Consider the following 20,944-nt stretch of genomic DNA (forward strand, 5'->3'; position numbering starts at 1 on the left):
TTATATTTTCTTCTAGCTTCCAGGAGTGTTGTTGAAATATCCGGTGCTCTTTTGGGCCTAGATCTTTAGTTTGTACCTCTCGATTGCCATATGATAGCTTTTAGAATCTTTATTCCTTGAGTTCATGATGATGGGTCTTACTAAAGCAGTTTCATTCATGTGCTGAGTACTTAATGGGCCCTTTCAATTTAGAACAGGAGTGGCAGCTGTTGGCCAGCACTGTTTCTGGACCAAATCTGGCCCACCACTGTTTTTATAAAGCGTTATCAGAACACAGCCACGCTTATTTACATATTGTGTATGCTGTTACGCGGTTAAGCTGAATGGTTGTGATCTGCAAAGACTGTATGTGATCTGCAAAGCTTAAAATACCTGCAACCACTTATGGAAAAGGTTTGCCAATTCCCAATTTAGAAAATTAAGAATTTTAATTCCGGTTTAAAAGAAAAGTTTTCTACCCCCCTTTTCTGTGTTCTGTCTTTCTGCAACTCTTGCTATTAGATGCTGAACTTCCTAGATTGTCATGTAAATATTTTTCTCTCCTGTTTTCCATCTGTTTTTCTTTTTGTTTGTTCTTCTGCAGAATTCCCTTAACTTCATTTCCCAAGTTTTCTATCCGTGTTTCATTCCTGCTGTAATATTTTTTAACATAAATTCTTCTGATTTTTAAATTAACCTTTTTATTATAATATAAAACACAGATATTAGTCATGCCCATAATCCCAGCACTTTGGGAGGCCACGGCAGGCAGATCGCTTGAGTCCAGCATGGGCAACGTGGCAAAATCCCGTCTCTACAAAAAATAAACTGAGCCAGGCATGGTGGCACACACCTGTAGTCCCAGCTACTTTGGAAGCTGAGGCAGGAGGATCTCTTGAGCTTAGGAAGTTGAGGCTGCAGTGAGCTGTGATTATGCCACTGCACTCCAGCCTGGGTGACAGAGCAAGACCTTGTCTAAAAACGACAGCAGCAAAAAAAAAAAAAAAAAAAAAAAAAAAAAAAAAACCCACAGATATCAAAACACACAAAACTAATATATTGCTTAATAAATTACTATACAGCAACCACTCTTAAAGCCACCCCCCTAGTCAAGGAAGAGAACATTCTCAGCAACTCAAAAGCTCCAGTCCAATCGCAGCCCCCTCTGAAATATTGCATGGTTTCAACCCATTGGGTGGTGGTGGTGGTGGTGGTGGTTGTTTCAGCTGAAATTGTCCCATCTTTGAACACTGAAAGCCTTGTCAGGTGTTGATACGGTTTGCCTCTGTCCCCACCCAAATCTCAACTTGAATTGTATCTCCCAGAATTCCCACATGTTGTGGGAGGGACCCCGGGGGAGATAATAGAATCATGCGGACCAGTTTTTCTTGTACTATTCTCATGATAGTGAATAAGTCTCACAAGATCTGATGGGTTTATCAGGGGCTTCTGCTTTTGCTTCTTCCTCATTTTCTCTTGCCACCGCCATGTAAGAAGTATCTTTTGCCTCCCGCCATGGTTCTGAGGCCTCCCCAGCCATGTGGAACTGTAAATCAAATTAAACCTACTTTTCTTCTCAGTCTCAGGTATGTCTTTATCAGCAGCATGAAAACAGACTCATTGTCCCTGAGGTCATTTATTGTGACCCTCATAGTCTTTGATTGTTTCCTTGCCATCTGTGATAGCAGGATGTTTAAGACTCTTCTTGTACATTCTCTGCCCTGAATTACCCATTTCTCCAAGAAATCCTGGTTTCTCCAATGGGAAGTGGAATTTTAAGATCCCGTTTTGGTTGTTAGCAATGCTCATTGCTACTCAATTGGTCATTGTTTCTAGTACTCTTTGGAGAACAGAGCATATATATTTCCCCCCACTTTTTTTTTCACACTTGTACCATATCTGTGTTGTCAGAATATATTTTCGTTACATACTATACTGCCTTCCTTCTAACCTTCATTTAGTCTGTCAGCTACTAGCAACTGTATATTTAATGCTCACTACTGGCCCAGTCATACTCATATTTCTTTAATCATTCTGATTGTCTGAAACTCAGTCTTCAGTAGATTTCTTGGGATGGGATCATAAGAACAGTATTCCCTGAGTTCCTGCATGTTCATAATTGTTTATCTGTGATCTTTGGCCTTGAAAGTCAGTTTTGCTAGATATATAGTCCTTGGCTTGCATTTTCTTTCTTTGAGTATCTTCAATATGTTCTCCTATTTTTTTCTGATATTAAACATTGCTGTTAAAACCACTAATAAAATATAATTTTCTTTCCTTGTAAGTCACTTGCTCTTTTCCTAGATCCCAAAGGTTTGCTTGTAGTCTAAATATTTTCCCAGAATATGTCTGGCGTTCATTGTTCTGGGTCAGTATTCTCAAGTGTGCATTATGTTCTTTTAGTGTGTAGTTTCATGTCTCTTTATTTTAGCAATTATAATATTTAGTAATTGAATGTTATGAGTGTTAATTTTTATTCTCTCCCTTGGTTTTCTGTTAGGGACTACTATTACCCTTATGTGGCATCTTGCTTATCTGTCTTCAACATTTGTTTCTTTTGAATTGTTTAAATCTCTTCATTTCTTTTTGCTATTTTTTCTTCCCATTTTTCTTGTGTCATTGTCTATTGTGTTAATCTACTCTGTGTTTCTGTTACAGGTTGAGTGTTCCTTATGTGAAATACTTGGGACCAAAGTGTTTCAGACTTCAGATTTTTTCCAATTTGGAATATTGCTGATTGAGCATCCCAAATCCCAAATCCAAAGTAATCCAGTGAGCATTTCTTTTGAGCATCATGTTTGCGCTCAAAAAGTTGCAGATTTTAGAGCATTTCTGATTTCAGGTTTTCAGATTTTTTTTTTTTTTCTGAGAGGGAGTCTCTGTCACCCAGGCTGGAGTGCAGTGGTGAGATTCTCAGCTCACTGCAAGCTCTGCCTCCCAGGTTCAAGCGATTCTCCTGCCTCAGCCTCCTGAGTAGCTGGGACTATAGGCGCCCGCCACCACACCCAGGTAATTTTTGTGTTTTTAGTAGAGATGGGTTTCAGTGTTGCCCAGGCTGGTCTCAAACTCCTGAGCTCAGGCAATCCGCCCACCTCGGCCTCCCAAAGTGCTGGGATTACAGGTGTGAACCACCGCGCCATCCAGGTTTTCAGATTTGGGATGCTCAACCTGTAGTTTAGTCTTCATTTCCAAAGTGATGTTTTCTTTTATTTCTAATTCTTTATTGAGTTCTGTCATGTCATTTATAAGCTTTGCTAGTTTTTCATGTATGTGCCTCTTTCGTGTTTGTATAACTTAAATCTTTTTAGCTTATTTTGAAATTCTGATGTATTGTTGGCATGGTTTCACTATATGACATTGTATTTCTAATTTCTAACAGCTCTTTTTATTCTCTTAATCTTTTTTTTGTAGCAATCTCTTCTCATTTCTTAGCTATACTATCTTATTTTTCTAACGATAGTAAGGACAAGCTGTTCTTAAAGTTTTCGTCTACCTGCCTAATTTATTTCTTCTAATTTCCCTACCTGCTCCTCTGGCCCCATTTGAGGCCTTTATTATTTTAGAGACTTTTCTCAAATTTATGGTAGTTCTTGGCTTACTGGCTCATGTTTAAGAGTTGGAAAATTAAAAAAAAAAAAAAAAACGAATTCGAAAGTCTATGTGCCATGAGTAGGGCTTATTCAATTCCAGACTTTACCATAAAGTAATCTGGTTGAGCTGTTTCTTTGTGGAACCCCCTGTGTTAGAATCTTTTCATTAATTTTTTTTTCTTTGAGGCTGATTGGATTCTTCAGAGAAGATTCTTTCAGCCCCCCACCCTGGAGGGTATAAGCTTACTCATAGTGTTCTGGCAGCCAAATGAAGAGACGAACATTGTTTCTCTAAATATATGAATTTTTGTTTAGGAAGGCTGCCTCAGTTGATGGTTTCCCCTAGTCCAGATTTCTATTTTTACTGCCTCCAGAGAACAACCTCTGGTAGCATACCTGAGAGGAGAAGGGACAGCTGCTGAGCTATATGGAAGGAATGAGTAGATCTGGAAGGTTCTAAGTATCTCATCTATTTTTTCAGCAATTCCTCTTGTTTTTAGATTGATTCAATTTCCAGATATACCTGTTGTTTTCAGTTGCCATACTTTTTGTGGGTTCTGCAGTAGAAATTAAACATTTGCATTGAACTTTCCTGGGCCTACTAAGTCAGTTATCATTTGTCTTTCTACTTTCTAAGATACCTTGCTATTGTCTCTTCTCTCATTCTCTTTGTCTTAACGGTGGGTGTGTGTGTGTGTGTGTGAAGCCCTCTATTGTTCAGTGTTGTTTCAGGAGAGAGAGGAGAGGCTAATGGCATGCATTCATTTCACCCCAGTACTTGGACCTGTATTGTACAGTGAATGTCAGGGAAGTTACTCTTCAGGTCTCCTCCTGATTCTTTTGGAGCAAATGATAAAACGTTTTTCTGTTGACACATATTGGACAACATAGAAAGACCATGTCTCTATTTAAAAAAAAAGAAAAGAAAAGAAAAGAAATGGCTGGGCACGATGGCTCACACCTGTAATCCCAGCACTTTGGGAGACCGAGGCAGGCCTGTCACAAGGTCAGGAGATCGAGATCATCATGGCCAACATGGTGAAACCCCATCTCTACTAAAAGTACAAAAAGTAGCTGGGCATGGTGGTGGGCACCTGTAATCCCAGCTACTTAGGAGGCTGAGTCCGGAGAATCGCTTGAACCCAGGAGGCAGAGGTTGCAGTGAGCCGAGATTACACCATAGCACTCTAGCCTGGTGACACAGTGAGACTCTGTCTCAAAAAAAATAAAAATAAAAAAAGAGAAATCATAAAGGAATCCTATGAACAATTATATGCCAGTAAATTAAACCATTGAGATCAAATGGACAAATTACTGGAAAGGAATGCTGTAGAACATGAAGAAATGTTCACCCAGTAGTTGATATTGTGATCCATTTGCAGGCTGTTACCTTCTCCTCTCAAGGATGCAGTGGAAGTGTCAACCTGGAGAAGATGCTATACAATGCAAGAGGTGAACTCTGCCCTTAGTAAAATCCAGCTGGTGGGATATTCTCAGAAAATTGTGAGTATTCATATTACATTTCAGTCATTTATGAATGCTTTCCGTTCATATTGTTATTGTTTTGAAGGATCCTATAGTTACGTTTTTAAAGCCATTCCGTTACTGAGGATCCAGAGCCTCTGTTCTTTCCTCCGTTCCAGTCAGGAACAAGGGCCTAACACCTAACTGAAAATGAAAAAGGAAAGCCAAAGCGTATCTTTGGTCTGTATGGTAATATTTCATCTCTCCCTTTTAATGTGTGAACCTTGAGTGCCTAGGGACATGGAAGAGGGCTGGAGCTCTCAGGTGACAAGTAAAGATTATAGGATTGCTTTCTATATTTGGAGCACGATGATCTCCATCATCTTTCTGTTTTCCTTAAAACTTTGTAGTTTACTTTATTGATTGACTGAGACAAGGTCCCACTTTGTTACCCAGGCTAGAGTACAGTGGCACAAACACGGGTCACTGCAGCCTCGACTTCCCAGGCTCATGTGATCCTCCTGCCCCAAGTAGCTACTTGGGGACTACAGGCATGTGCCACCATGCCCAGCTAATTTTTATACTTTTTTGTAGAGACAGAGTTTTGCCACGTTGCCCAGGCTGGGTTCATGCATTCCACTGGCCTTAGCCTCCCAAAATGCTGGGATTACAGGCGTGAGCCATTGCACCCAGTCTCTGGTTTACTTTAAAATATTTTTTGTTTTTAAACTGAGGATGTTTCTGTTGTTTTTCCCTCCAGAATTACCTCATGTGACTGTCACTGTAAGCTCCTTGCACATTCTTACTGTGGTTCTCTTTTAGGAGCTTTTTGGTGCGGTCCAGGTGACGCCTCTGAGCTCTGGCTATGCCCTTGGGAGCTCCAACTGGATCATCCAGTCTCATTACGAGAAAGTGTCTTATGTCTCTGGATCCTCCTTGCTTACCACACACCCCCAGGTAATTCCAAATTCTCTTCTTGCAACTCAGCTTTTTGGTTACTTAACTCAAATTCAGAATGTGTCCAGGGTACCATCAGCCATTTTTAAATCTTCCCAATTTGGTTTTCTACAGATACTCTCTAGCCAAGGTAGACTATTTGAGTCCCAACATTTTGGCCTACAGGTTTCTCTGAAATAGTCCTGCTACCTTGAGGGTCACCACTAGGGTTCTGAAATTCCCGCAGTCCTTCCAAAGACCATAGCCTAATGTGGGACACAGATGGTTATGCATTTACTCAGCAAATATTAGCTGTTTAAAATCCTTCCCAAGGGCCAAGTGTCAAGTGTCATGCACACATCTGGGTATTGGGGATTCAGTGGTGACCAAGAGGCAAAGCCCCTCTTGTGGATCTTACGTTATAGGGGAGTTGATGATGTTGGGGAGGGGATGGTGTATAGTGGGTAAAAAAATAAAGGGTATGGTCATTTCCGATTGTGATACAAGTACTGAAAACAGTAAATCAGGATGATTTTCAGAGTGATGGAGACTGGTTTAGATTGGGTGCCCAGGAAAGCCGGTGGGAAGATCTCACTGGAACTGAGACCTGGAGAGGTAAGCCATGTTGGCTGGGCACAGTGGCTCACACCTGTAATCCCATCACTTCGAGAGGCCAAAATGGGATAACTGCTTGAGCCTAGGAGTTCAGGACCAGCTTGGGCAATATGGCAAAACCCTGTCTCTACAAAAAATACAAAAATTAGCCGGGTGTGGTGACACATGCTGTGGGCCCAGCTACTCCAGAGGCTATGGCAGAAGGATCGCTTGAGCCTGGGAAGCGGAGGTCGCAGTCAGCCGAGATTGCGCCACTGCACTCCAGTGTGGGTAACAGAGTGAGATTCTGCCTCAAGAGAAAAAAAAAAAGGCTGAGTATGGTGACTCATGCCTGTAAATCCCAGCACTTTGAGAGGCCAAGGCAAGTGGATCACTTTAGGTCAGAAGTTTGAGACCAACCTGGCCAATGTGGTGAAACCCCATCTCTACTAAAAATACAAAAATTAGGTGTGATGGTATGCACCTCTAATCCCAGCTACTTGAGAAGCTGAGGCAGGAGAACCACTTGAACTCGGGAGACAGAGGTTGCAGTGAGCCGAGATCGTGTGCTGCACCCAGCCTGAGTGACAGAGTGAGACTCCGTCTCAAAAAAAAAAAAAGAGAAAGAAAAAAGAAAAACAGAAAAATTAGCCACGTGAAGCTGTGAGTGTTTGTATTATAAAGGGATGGCCAGTGAAGGGTCCCTAAAGCAAGAATAATTTGAAGGGCAGAGAAGGCTATTGTGGTCTCAGCATGGTGGTCAGCAGTGAGGTCCAAGAGAGTGGCAGACACCATGTCATGTAGTGCTAGTAGGCTATGAGGAAGAATTTTGGTTTTATTTTAATATGGAGAGGGAAACTATTGGAAGGTTTTAAGTTACTCATTCCAGTCATATTTAGCAAGAAGCCCAGCACATATAAACATTGTTATGAATGTGATACTTACTCCTTTTTAGGTATTTCTAAATAATTTACTGTTCATTTCCTGAATATTGGTTATCTCTATGTTTGTAATAGGGAGTGGGGGACATTAGTTAGCTGTTGAATGGGTATATAGATACATTAGGTAACTTGTGGGAGTCCATATTCCATTTATTTATCTACATCTATTTACAGAGAGAGAGAGAGAAGGTCTTGTTCTTTTACCCAGACTGGAGTACAGTGGTGCAATCATAGCTCACTGTAATCTCAAACTCCTGGGCTCAAGCAATCCTCCCAAGTAGCTAGGACTATAGCCACCACACCTGGCCTATTTATTTTTTAATATAACCTCAAATTTTTATTGTCCTCATAATACAACCAAAAATGAAGCTAAGAACTGGATCGCTTGGCGTTTTCTCCTTTTATCCCTTCCCAGTTAAAAATGCTTATATCTCTTAGTAGCCAGCATTCTCTTAGATCTGCAGTTGGGCCCAACACTTAAGCTTTAGCACAATCTCATTTGTAGTTTTAGCCTTTTTCCAGAAGATTGGCTTGGTCTGCCTGCATAGCCGCTCCTTCCTGCCATTAAGCCACTTTCCCTCAGCATACAGATCATCTTTGCCCTTCTTGTACCGTGTCACTCTGTGGGGTTGGTGCTGACCATGCTTCTTACACAAAGTTCAGTGGGTTTGAAGAACATTCACCATGTTTGTGAGAGCACTATCCATAAGTAAAGAAATTATTCATTTTTTACTTACAAATAAAAATTGTATATATTTATGGTATGCATGATGTCTTGATATATGCATGCATTATGGAATGGCTAAGTCAATAATTAACAGACCCATTTTAATATGGGGAGAACCATGCTGTGCTCTAGTGGGGAATAATAGGATGTCTGAGCTGCCATTCTGCATTATTTCTTTATTCATTATTTCTTTATTCATTATTATAAAAGAAGGTATAACCTTCTTTTATAGCCAAGTTTCATCTCAAGGTCTAGAGGGGACGTTGCTATTTTTTCCTGCATCTAGCGGAATTCTGGGCCCTTCCTGGTTATTGAAATCAAAAGCCCATCAATGTCACCATCATCTGCTTCATTGAATCAAAATTTTTTATTGGCAGCTTCTATCATTCTTGATGTGTTCTTCCATAAAAGACAGAAAGATGACGTGGCTGCCAACTCTTCTGATTTGTCCTGCTTAGTTCAAAGCCTTTGCAGTACTATTGATGTAATTTCCAGTAAATTATTCTTACAAGATTCATAAATTTAAAGGGAAAATAATGTCTTGAAAGTAATGAGCAACATACGTAAGTAATTAATTTTAATTTCTAGCTGGCGACCTGTGCTATATGTAAAAAAGAAAAAAATTAGATTTTTCTTTACCCACGTAATTGGATTCTGTGTTGAATTGGCAGGGATGAGAAAAGTTTTGGTTTGAAAAACTTGATAGTCTAATTGCACAGTTAGCAAACTGTGGCCTGGGCACTAAATGTGGCATACCACCTATTTTAGCATATAATATTTTGTTGAAGTACAGCCACACCCATTTGTTTATGGAATGTTTATGGCTCAATATACACCATAGGCTGGACAGGGTGGCTCATGCCTGTAATCACAGCATTTTGGGAGGCCAAGGCAAGATGATTGAGCCCAGGAATTCGAGACCAGCCTGGGCAACATGGAAAGACGCCATGTCTACAAAAAGTTAAAGAAGGCAGGTGCGGTGGCATGCACCTGTGGTCCCAGTTACTCAGTAGGCTGAGGCATGAGGGTTGCTTCAGCCTGGGAGATTGAGGCTGCATTGAGCCATGTTTGTGCCATTTGTACTTCAGCCTGGGCAACAGAGCAAGACCCTGTCTCAAAAAAAAAAAAAAAGTTATAATGGCAGAATTCTACTTTAAATGTTACAGCAAACTTTGCTAACCGCTGGTCTTTTTGAGTAGAATCTTTACTAACTAGGAAGAATATCACAGGCTGCTGTAGAATTCTGATAAACATAGGGAAATAAGGCTTTGGATTAAGCCTGAAGGCAGTAAGAATGGAGAAAAGAGTTAAAACATTGGCGGGTCTTTAATGCAAGAAATATTTGTTGAATGCCCACTGTCTTCAGAAAAGAAATAATAAAAGTTAGAGATCTTATGTCTGCATGACATTGAGCATGGTATTAATGGCCACTAATCCAGTTAACAAGGAAGAGTTGGCAGAGGGCCATTTGTTGCAGAAGAGGGTAGTAGGTTTCATGAGTGTGAATTTGAGAGAACATTAGACAAATGGAAATATAGGGCTGGAACTGGGATGTGGGGGCAAGTCTGGAGACAAACTGGAGGGTTGTCACATTTTAAAAATCTAACTGAGCATGATTGCTCATGCCTGTAATCCCAACACTTTGGGAGACGCAGGCAGGCAGATCACGAGGTCAGGAGTTCAAGACCAGCCTAGCCAACATGGTGAAACCCCATCTCTACTAAAAATACAAAAATTAACCGATGTGGTGGTGTTCATCTGTAATCCCAACTACTCGGGAGGCTGAAGCAGGAGAATCGCTTGAATCTGGGAGGTGGAGGTTGCAGTGAACCGAGATCACACTGTTGCACTCCAGCCTGGGCAACAGTGAGAGACTCCGTCTCAAAAAAAAAAAAATCTAAATAAAGGGCCAAGGGCCAAAGACAAAGCCATAGGGAACTTTTACCAACAGACAGTGGAAGGAAGAAAAATAGTCTTGTGTAAGAATGGTTGGAGAGTTAAAGGAAAATTGAGGCCAAAGAGTGCAGCCTCCCAAATGGAGAAGGAAGAGAACTAGCCTTTACTGAGCATGAGGTCTCAGTATTAATTTTTTAATTGATTTGATATTTAGCAACCATGCTGAATTCTTTTAATTCTAATATTTATCTATTGATATTATCTTACAATGAAGTAACAGTTTTCTCACCTCTCTTCTAACCTTTGTATCTTTTATTTTTCTTATCTTGTGACTGAGCCCTATAATACTGTGTTGCACAGCAGTGATGATAGTGGACATCCTTGTCTTGTATAAGACTGTAAAAGGAAAGCTTTTATAGTTTCTTCGTTAAACATCATGCTTACTGCACCATTTTTATTTGTCAAGTTAAGGAGTGTCTCCTTTATCCCTAACTTTCTGATTTTTTAAAAGTCAGATAAAAGTGTTATACCTTATCAAATGCTGTTGAGCATGTGCGATCAACTTTGATTTCTCTCCTTTTGAGACCATTAGTGTAGTGAATTGCAGAGTTAGCTTTGCTCACATTCAACCATCCAGTATTCCTGGGATAAATCTTGCTTGATTACAATCTATTATTTTTAAAATACTCTCCAGGAATGAGTTGGTGAGTATTTTGTTGAAGTTTATAATCTATAATCATAGATGAAAAATGGGCCCATACATTATTTTCTTATACTACCTTTGTTTATCGGAAACCAAAGTATGTTCATCTCATAAGGTGATTTGGGAGCCTTTCCCTCTTTTTCTAATGTCAGAAAAAAGTATATGAGATAGGGATTATCTTTTCGTGAAAGTTTGGTCAAATGTTCCATAAAACTGTCTGGATCTGGATGACCATTATTGAACTACATTTTCTGGGCCAAAATTGTGCCAGAATTTTGGCAGAGATTTGTCCTTTTTGCCTAGGTTTTCAAAATCATAGGCATAGAGCTATTTATAATCCTTTTTTATTTGTTTAACCTTTTTGTGTAAGTCTATTTTCATTCTAAATTTTATTTTCATCATCACCTTGATCAGACTTGCCAGAAGTTTGTCTATATTATGGATTTTATTCAAAAAATAAGTTTTTGCTTTTAATTGTTTTGGTTGTATTTTCATCCTTTGTTCTGCCCTTTATTTCCTTCCTTCCTTCTTTACTTCGGATTTGCTCTATTTTTACTAAGTGCGTTTCAGTGTTTGCTTTTCCACAAATGTATTTAAAGCAACCAGTTTGTATCTTAGTATAATTTTACTCTGTTACATTTTTGATACGCAGTGCTTTGTCATTCATCTCTAAGTATGTCATAATATTCTTTATAATGTTCATTATTTAAATAACCAAAGGTTATTTTACAGTATAATTGTTTGTTTCTAGTCCATCCAGTCTGATTAGACATAGGATTAGAGGAAATTTTTTTAAGCATATGTTTCAGGAGCCTAATCTTTTGCATTATAATAAGCATATCCTGATGGACTGAAATTTGATTAGGCTTCCTTTGAAGCACAATCTATTTTTGTAAATGTTCTCTACGTGTCTTGGAAAAGAATGTGTATTCACTGTTGGGTAAAATATTTCTATATGTATTTGAATGTTCTGCATCATTCAAGTCTTATATCTTTGCTTAGCTACTGATTTCTGAAAAGGGTGTGTTAGTTGTTGATTATCTATTTCTCACTGTAGTTTTACCAGTTTTTACTTTTTGATATTTCTAAGCTGTATACTCAGGAGTCCATATATTCATGATCATTATATCTTATCAATCAGTTATTCTTTTTATCAGGATGCTTCGATGCTTTCTTTTTTTCTCTATAAAAACTGCATTAAAAGCCAAGAGGCTTTTTCCCAGGTTGGTTTTTTTTTTTTTTTTTTTTTTGAGACAAGGTCTTGCTGTGTCGCCCAGGCTAGAGTACAGTGGTGCAGTCTCAACTCACTGCAGCCTCTGCCTCTGCAATTCAAGCAGTCCTTCCCGCCTCAGCCTCCAAAGTAGCTGGGACTACAGGTACATGTCACCGTTCCTGGCTAATTTTTGTACTTTTTGTAAAGACAGGATCTTCCTATAATGCCCAGGCTCGTCTCAAACTCCTGGGCTCAAGCAATCAGTTCACCTTTGACCTCCCAAAGTGCTGGGATTACAGGCATGAGCCACCATGCTTGGCCGGGATTTTTATTTTAATCTAGTGTCTCTTGGTTGGTGAGCCTGTTTACGTTTCTTGTAATGACTGTTGTAGTTTTGCCATCTTCTTTCATGTTTTTAGTTCATTCTTTTCCTAGTCCTTTCTTGCCTTCCTTTAGAAGGGTAAATTTCCTTCTGTATATGTGAAAATACACATTTTATTTTTATTCTTCTGAGGTATTTCTTAGTTTATTTTTTCTGTGACTATCTTACTTACCAGTATCTATATCTTTCCTCCCAAAGCCACACTGTCCTCTTGTCTCCCCCATCTTTCTCTCTTCCTTTGCACACCATACCCCATGCTGACCATGGTGAAACCATCTACAATTTTAGTTCTGGGTCATTTAGAATACATAGGGTGGTGAATGTATTCCTTATTGCAACAGCAGTGATCTTCATTGAGATATATTGTAAGTTTTTCAACCTTACTTTCCATATACAGGATCTCATAACATCCTGCTAGATTGACTTTTCTTCTTCCAGGAATGCTTGAGGAATGGGAATCTAGAGGGTCTTGAAGTGGTAAGCCTATGAGGCCTTGATTATTAAGAGTGTCTTTAATTTTTTCTCACATTTAAATGATAGCTTGGATGGATTAAAAATCAAAGGCAAAAAAACTTTGATAGGATAAATACGACTTCATTTTCCACTTGTATCACTTGTTAAGAACTCTGAAGCCATTTAGATTTGTGTTCCATTAAATGGGATCTGCTTTTAGAATTTTCACTTTAATATTTGTATGTTTTGCAATGATTTCTCTTCAGTGTGTGTTTTTCCTGTTAATATAGTGTCTGTGAGATCTTCCAGTTTCCTTTAACTTAGAAAACTTATTAGTCATATTTTAAATTACTTACTCCTGGCTGATTTTCTTTTTCTTTTTATGGAATTTCTAGTATATAGATACTGACACTTTTGTGTATTGCATGTCTTTTTTCTTGTATATTTCCTGTCTACTTCATGAAGCCTCCTGAAAAAAATCTTCCAGCTCCTGAATTCGTTCTCAGCCATATTCATGCTGCTCCTCAGCCTATGTATTGAACCCTTCATTTCCACAAGCATACTTTTGTTCACAGTATTTCTGGATGTTTCTCTTTACACTTGCTCATTTTAATCTCCCTCTGTGTATTTTTTGGGACATTTTAATACATATATTCCTACTGTGGTTCACTAATTCTCCCTGTGGAGATAGATTTTAGCTCACAATGTTTATTTAGTAGGTGCTGCCTTCCTTGGTGGTCTTGTTTGATTCCCTGCGAGCTCTCCTTGCTTGACCCTCAGGGCCCCTCCTCTCATATCTCTGCTTCAGACATTGTTTCTCCTGAGTGTCTCCCTGACTTGTCACCACTTTGCCCTGGTGGTGTGAGGGAACAAGCAAGGAAGTGGCTTAGTGTTCCGTGAACCTTCATCCCGCTGTTCTGGCATTTCCTTCCTCACAGAGTGGGGGTTGAACCGGCCACCATCTGCCAACTGTAATATGGAGGAAAGAAAAAAGGACAAAGGGTTTTTGCCCAGCCTCTCCTCCACCCGCAGTAGAAGCTATTGCCTGCCTCTTGTCCTCATTCCAAGACCCCTAGTTTCCCCAGGAATTTATTCCCCAGGAATTTATGATTTAGTTTCTCAAATTTGTCAGCTGCCTTTGCTTCTGAGCACCTCTGTCCTCTCAGTTTAGATTTGGGGAGTGTGGCAGAGCACATTGGCTCACGCCTATAATCCCAACACCTTGGGAGGCCAAGGTGGGAGGATTGCTTGAGCTCAGGAGTGTTCGAGACCAGCTTGGGCAACATAGTGGGACCTCGTCTCTACAAAAAATCAAGAAAGAAGCTGGGCGTGGTGGCACACGCCTGTGGTCCCAGCTACTCGGGATGCTGACGTGGGAGGATCACTTGAGTTAGGGAGGTTGAGGCTGCAGTGAGCTGTGGCCACACCAGTGTGCTTCAGCCTGGGCCACAGAGTGAGACCCTGTCTCAAAATAAATAAATAAAAATAAAAATAGATTCTAGGAGCATGCCAGCAGCTCATGCCCATGTGTGGTCTTGTCAGGAGTCATAGTAGACGTCTTATTTTGAAATAATATTATTTTCTTCTATTTCTGATTAGAAAATTTTAATTTGTATTTATTGTAGTAATTTTGGAAAATACAAAAATCTCAGAGAAAAGATAAAAATTGTATGAATCCTAACATTAAGAGCTATTTGCAGCCTGCTTTTCTACTCTTTCTGATGAACTGTGTAGTGAACTTTACTTAGGTCATCATGGATTCTACCACATGACATACGATATCTGTCTAGTGCTCTGTCACGTGGATATACCATGAAATGTTTAACTCTTTCTCACTGTTGGACATTTAAATGGTTTAAAACTTTTTTCCTGAAAAAAACTTATTTCAAACAGTTGTACAGTCTGCCCAGAAAGAGGGCCCAGGACACAGTTTAAAAATGATAATACTAATAGAACAAAACAAGCAGCACCTGTTGGAAAGATCCCATAAATGTATTGGCAATAACTAGCAAGCACTTTTGATAATTGAAGTCGCAGCCTTTCTGACCGTGGAAATCAAATGAATGGATTTGCTTGTGACTATTGAACCTGTATTTGCATACTACATTTTGTATTATGTTGGTTTGAAAAAGCAACGTAATAGTCATATTATTTCAATAGCTTCTTGGCTACTCTGCCTGACTTCAGGGGTAGACTTGAGTTTTAGATGTGAAATTCCCCAGCATAGTATAGCAAAAGCTACATATACCTAGACATTAGGGCTTAGTTTTATAATTTATTTATTTGTTTTTGAGACAGTCTCACTCTGTTGCCCAGGTTGGAGTGCAGTGGCGTGATCATGGCTCACTGCAACCTTAAACTCTCCAGGCTCAGATGATCCTCCCACCTCAGCCTCCCAAGTAGCTGGGACTACAGTGCACCAGCACATCTGGCTGATTTTTTTTTTTTTTAGAAACAAAGTTTTACCATGTTGCCCAGGCTGGTCTTGGGCTCAAGCGATTCACCCATCTCAGCCTCCCAAAGTGGTGGGATTACAGGCATGAGCTACCATGCCTGGTCTGGTTAGTTTTAGAAACTTATCTATAATAGAATGTGACACTGATGTCCTTACCAGGCTAAGATTTGAAGTATGGAAAATTGTAGGGCACAGTAGAGTATTTTGTTGTTACTCTTGGCAGTATGTTTTCATTTGTGTTTAGGTTTAGTTTGTTTATTGTTTTGATCTTTTCTCATCCTTCTGACCACAAAACAGACCTGGAAAGGTACCCATGCTACCCCTTTAGCTCTTACCTGAAGGTCTTGAAGACTCTCCAACACCTTGGTCTCTGGCCTGGAATAAATTTGGAAAACCAGGCACAGCCAGTCAGTGGGCTATTTCCTTCCCACATAACTTTTGGCCTTGAAGCTAAGACACATGGTTCTCTAGTTTCTAAGGCTCCTGGGTCTTTGAAGGAGAAGGGGAGGAGAGATGATTTGAAAGCAAGGGTTCCACAGGGGGATGTCTGCCTTCAAGCAGTGGTTCTTAACATTTTGTGGGTCATTAACCAACCTGATAGTAATAATCTGATGAGAACTACTCCAAAAAAGTAATAAAACATTTATGCACATTGACACAGACTTCGCTTTTTATTTCTGGAGACCCTGAGTTTATGGAGTCCTCAGAAGCCAATTGTTATTTATCAGGTTGAGAATCTCTGGCTTAGAATTTTGGAAAGAATTTAAGAAATGAAATAAAAGAAAATGAATTGGCATTTTCCACCCAGTCATTCCCTGAGCTTATGATGTTTTATTCTTCACTGTGGGAATTCCTTCTTACCCATGGGTTTGGAAGGCGGTAGTTGGCCTATGAGAAGGTCTCCTAGAGCTGGCACAATTCCCACACCTGTACTTCATGATCCTTTTCCCTTTGAAAGTCAGAGGAATGCTCCTATTGGCTCATTTTCTTTTTTTTTTTTTTTTGAGACGGAGTCTTGCTGTGTTGCCCAGGCTGGAGTGCAGTGGCCAGATCTCAGCTCACTGCAAGCTCTGCCTCCCGGGTTCACGCCATTCTTCTGCCTCAGCCGCCGGAGCAGCTGGGACTACAGGCGCCCGCCACCTCGCCCGGCTAGTTTTTTTGTATTTTTTAGTAGAGACGGGGTTTCACCGTGTTAGCCAGGATGGTCTTGATCTCCTGACCTCGTGATCCGCCCGTCTCGGCCTCCCAAAGTGCTGGGATTACAGGCTTGAGCCACCACGCCCGGCCGGGAGGCTCATTTTCTTGAGGTCTTAAAGAGTCTGGCACTGGTTGGGCCTGGTGACTTGTGCCTGTAATCCCAGCACTTTGGAAGGTCGAGGCAGGAGGATTGTTTGAGCCCAGGAGTTCGAGACCAGGCTGGGCAACATGGTAAAACTCCATCTCTACAAAAAATACAAAACTTAGCTGGCCATGGTGGTATGCACCTGTGGTCCCAGCTACTTGGGAAGCTGAGGTGGGAGTCTCACTTGAGCCCAAGGAGGTTGAGGCTGCAGTGAGCTGAGGTCACGCCACTGCACTCCAGTCTGAGCAATAGAGCAAGATTCTGTCTCAAAAATAAATAAGAAATAAATAAACAAAGACTGGCAGTAATGTAGTTTCTTCTCTTAAATCTAAAGAAAATATCTTAAATTTCGATTTCTTGAATTAGGTTGTTTTTTGGGTTTTGTTTTTTGTTTTTTTGTTTTTTTGTTTTTTTTTTTTTTTTTTTTGAGACAGGGTCTTACTCTGTCACTCAGGCTGGAGCGCAAGGGCATGATCTCAGTTCACTGCAACTTCTACCTCCTGGGCCTAAGAGATGCTCCCATCTCAGCCTCTTGAGTAGCTAGAGGTATAGGCGCACACCACCATACCAGCTAATTTTTTTGTATTTTTTGTAGAGATGGGGTTTTGCCCTGTTGCCCAGGCTGGTTTCAAACTCCTGGGCTCAAGTGATCCACCTGCCTCGACCTCCCAAAGTTCTGGGATTATAGGCGTGAGGCACCGTGCCCAGCCAAATCAAATTTTTAAGAACTAAGGCAGTTGCTAGGTAGGTTTGTTTTGTTTTTTGTAATGTTTTCTTCCCCCTGAATTTCCCCAAATGTTATGCTGTCTCTGCAATACTGTGCCCTGATCTGGAAGCTCTACAGTGAAAATTAAACCTAATATATTTGGGGGCTAGGGCGGCAGGTAAGCTGAGCTACTAATAGTCCATGGATTGGTTGGAGATTGGTCCCACGAAGCAAGGAGGGGGAGACCGGACAATTTACTAGCTCTTCACCTGTTTCTTTCCATGCTTTCTATCTTATTTGTCTTATCTGGCTGTACAGCTTCTGTCTGCAGAATGTTTCCTTCTCTCAGAAATAAAGTATACCATTTATGGTGCATTTGTTTAGTTGTTCATTCATTACCTCATGTAGTTAGTGATATTTCCTAAACTCCTACTTTGGGGAACAGAGTAAGCTAGGCTATAGGAGAAACATGAAATTTACAGAAGTGGGCGAAGATGTGTACATGCAGTACTTTTCTCCAGGGTGCAGGTGATCAGTCAAGTGGATCTGGTGCTTCCATCTCCTCACCTGCCATGACATTGTAATTTGTTTCTCTCTGTCTGGACTGCTATAGGGGCCTTAAAAATGTTCTCTGTTTGCTCTCACCCACCTCCTTTGGCAAAATCTCCTGGAATTGCTGTTACCAGAATGTCATTTGCTGCTTCAGAAGGTTGACTCCTCACTGCCCACTCTGTCAGTGGGCACGATCCTGACCGCTTTGGCCCTTTACCAATTGCATTCTCTTTACTCAACTCCTTTCTCTAGCCCAGAGTACACTCTCCATCCTGCAGTTGTCATGCTTCCTCTCACCTTCCTGACTCCCACTGCACTCTTTCCCAGCGTGAAATTCTCACGTTTCCTACCAGACCATGTTCTTTTTATTTATTCATCTATTCAGCAAATGTTTGTTTAGCAAATGCTGTATGCCAGGCATTTTGCTAGGCAACAGGGAAACAAAGTTCTTGCCTTCACGGAGCTTCAGAGTCCTGTGGGGGACACAGACAAGTAAATAGTACTTTCAGTTTGGAGTGATCAGTGCTGAGATAGAAAGTATTAGAAGCCCCAGGGCACATGTTAAAGGGACAACTTGGTATTGGGGAAGGGAGAGATGTCCGGGAGATGTTCCAAAGGCAGTAAGTGACCCAGGCTGTTGAAATTGAGTCTTAAGTTCCTTAGCCAAGGAAGAAAAGAAAACTGGAGCAAAACATCATCTGCCAAAAGCCATGTGTTACTGACCTCACCTGGCCTGGTGCAGCGTGCTAGTCTGCATTCCTCTTGGCATCTGTATACTCAGTGCAAACTCTGAAAATTTGCATTATACTTTCTGTGGCTTTTTGAAAAATCCTTTTTCTAAAATTATGCATAAATGTTTTCTTCAACTGGATTATAAGCTTCTAGGGACCAGGTCTTCTTCTCATGCCTTGTGCCAAGTGTTCAATCTAAATGAAGCATCAGAGGCCCGACACCGTGGCCACAGCCCTCTTAGGCTTGGGGTTTATGAAAATATTCCTCAGGTTTGCGATAGCAACAGGAGACAGCCAAATGCCTGGGCAGATGGGATGGATACCCACTGAAACCACACCTCCATGCCAAAGACGATTTAAAGCCTGAAAGCCAAGCTACAAGTTAAATCTTCAGACTCGGATTGAGAATTTATCTTTCTGTTTGGTGCGCTTTTCCCTGATTGATCCCCACCCTTCACCTATTTTACATATACCTACCCTTTCCTACTTAGTTTTCTACACTGTGATACTCACCTTTTATTGGTGTCTTTGCTTTAACCTTTTTTACATACTAACCAATCAGCATGCACTGTGCATCCTCTGCTTGTAAGACCCCAGACTCAGTCAATAATAGGAGAGAACCACCCAACCGCAGGGGTGGGGGACCACCCCCCACATCCCCTCTCTTCTAAGAGCTGTTCCATCGCTCTATAAAATTCTTCTTCACCCTCCTCACCCTTGAATGTTCAGTGTATTCTCATTCTTCTTGGGCACTGTACAAGAGCTAGGACACCACTGAACACAGGTATAAGCAGTAACAGGTAAGCTGGGGCACACCAATGTGGCTGAGTGAGGCCCGAGTGGGGCGTCGCTGGCCAGGGGTCCCCGGCTTGCAAAGTGACCAAGAAGAAGAATCACTTGTTTGTGACTTTCAACTTTGTAAGGTATTTTAAGTTGGTACTTGGACAAGATGGCTTTTTCTTTGTGTGTGTGTTTGAACAAAATGTTCCCGTTTGCAGCACTCAGTGAGTGGTCATTGACACCAGTAATCTATACATTTGCCCTTTGGTGGTGAAATGGAGATGTTTGAGGTGTCAGCTTGCTTTGGAGAGTGTCACTAAAAGCCTTTTAAGCCTGCTTCATCACAGTAGCCCTGGGAATCAACGAGAAATGTCTCTGAGTTAAGGGCTAAAATTACAAACATCCAGTCTGCCCTGATCATGAGGTACCTTACAATGGTTCCAACTCGGCGACATTCATGCTGTAGCACTGCCTCTGTTTTTGTGTTGGCGGTCCTTTAATATTCAAAGGAAGATGCTGATGGCCAAGGTTCAGAGATGTTTTCAGAGTTTGCTCTGTGTTACATGTTTTGTTTTGTTTGAGACGGAGTTTTACTCTTGTTGCCCAGGCTGGAGTGCAATGGTGTGATCTCAGCTCACTGCAACCTCCACCTCCCGGGTTCAAGCAATTCTCTTGCCTCAGCCTCTCGAGTAGCTGGGATTACAGGCACCCGCCACCACGCCTAGTTAATTATTTGTATTTTTAGTAGAGACGGGGTTTCACTATGTTGGCCAGGCTGGTCTCCAGTGCCTGACCTTGTGATCCACCTGCCTCGGCCTCCCAAAGTGCTGGGATTACAGGCATGAGCCACCGAGCCCTGCCTGTGTTATATGTTTTTATCTGGATCGGTAGTTCTTTTGTTTTGTTTGAGAGGGAGACAGTCTTGCAATGCTGGCCAGGCTAAAGCACAGTGGTGCACACATAGCTCACTGCAGCCTCAAATCTCTGAGCTCAAGTGTGGATTAGGAGTTCTTCATCTTTTTAGGGTCATGGCCCCATTTCACCACCCATCTAAATTTATGGAAAAGTATACACAGAGGCTGGGCATCATGACAAAGCAGGAAGATCGCTTGAGGTCAGGAGTACAAGACCAGCCTGGCCAACATGGTGAAAACTTTCCCTGCTAAAAATACAGAAGTTACCTGGGCTTGGTGGTGAGCACCTGTAATCCCAGCTACTCAGGAGACTGAGGCAGGAGATCACTTGAACCCGGGAGGTGGAGGCTGCAGTGAGCCGAGATGAGAAGAAAAAAGAAAAGTATACACAGGCACACACAGAATTGTATATACCATTTCAGAAGATTCCTGGATCCTCTAAAGTCCCTCATCTCCCTTCAACCCTCGGGATCATTATTGGTTCATTCTAACAAGGTCCATATAAAATGGTTGCCATTTTAAGCTAACTGCTACCCATTGATGCTTGGTTCCTTTGTCACCATTCTGGTTTCTTTCCAGTTGATAC

The 20,944-nt window shown here is 41.1% G+C and overlaps 1 protein-coding gene across 1 annotated transcript in view; it reads left to right on the plus strand.

Moving 5' to 3' along the window:
• INTS9 (integrator complex subunit 9) overlaps nucleotides 1-20,944 on the plus strand; it is a 125,690-nt gene that overhangs the window by 71,614 nt on the left and 33,132 nt on the right. The window contains exons 7-8 of the mRNA XM_010370900.2: nucleotides 4,952-5,072; nucleotides 5,856-5,990. Of these exons, the coding sequence (XP_010369202.1) occupies nucleotides 4,952-5,072; nucleotides 5,856-5,990 (256 nt within the window). The remainder of the gene's footprint in view (nucleotides 1-4,951; nucleotides 5,073-5,855; nucleotides 5,991-20,944) is intronic.

Source organism: Rhinopithecus roxellana, chromosome 9 (genome assembly GCF_007565055.1).
Source record: "Rhinopithecus roxellana isolate Shanxi Qingling chromosome 9, ASM756505v1, whole genome shotgun sequence".
Classification (NCBI taxonomy): Eukaryota; Metazoa; Chordata; class Mammalia; order Primates; family Cercopithecidae; genus Rhinopithecus; species Rhinopithecus roxellana.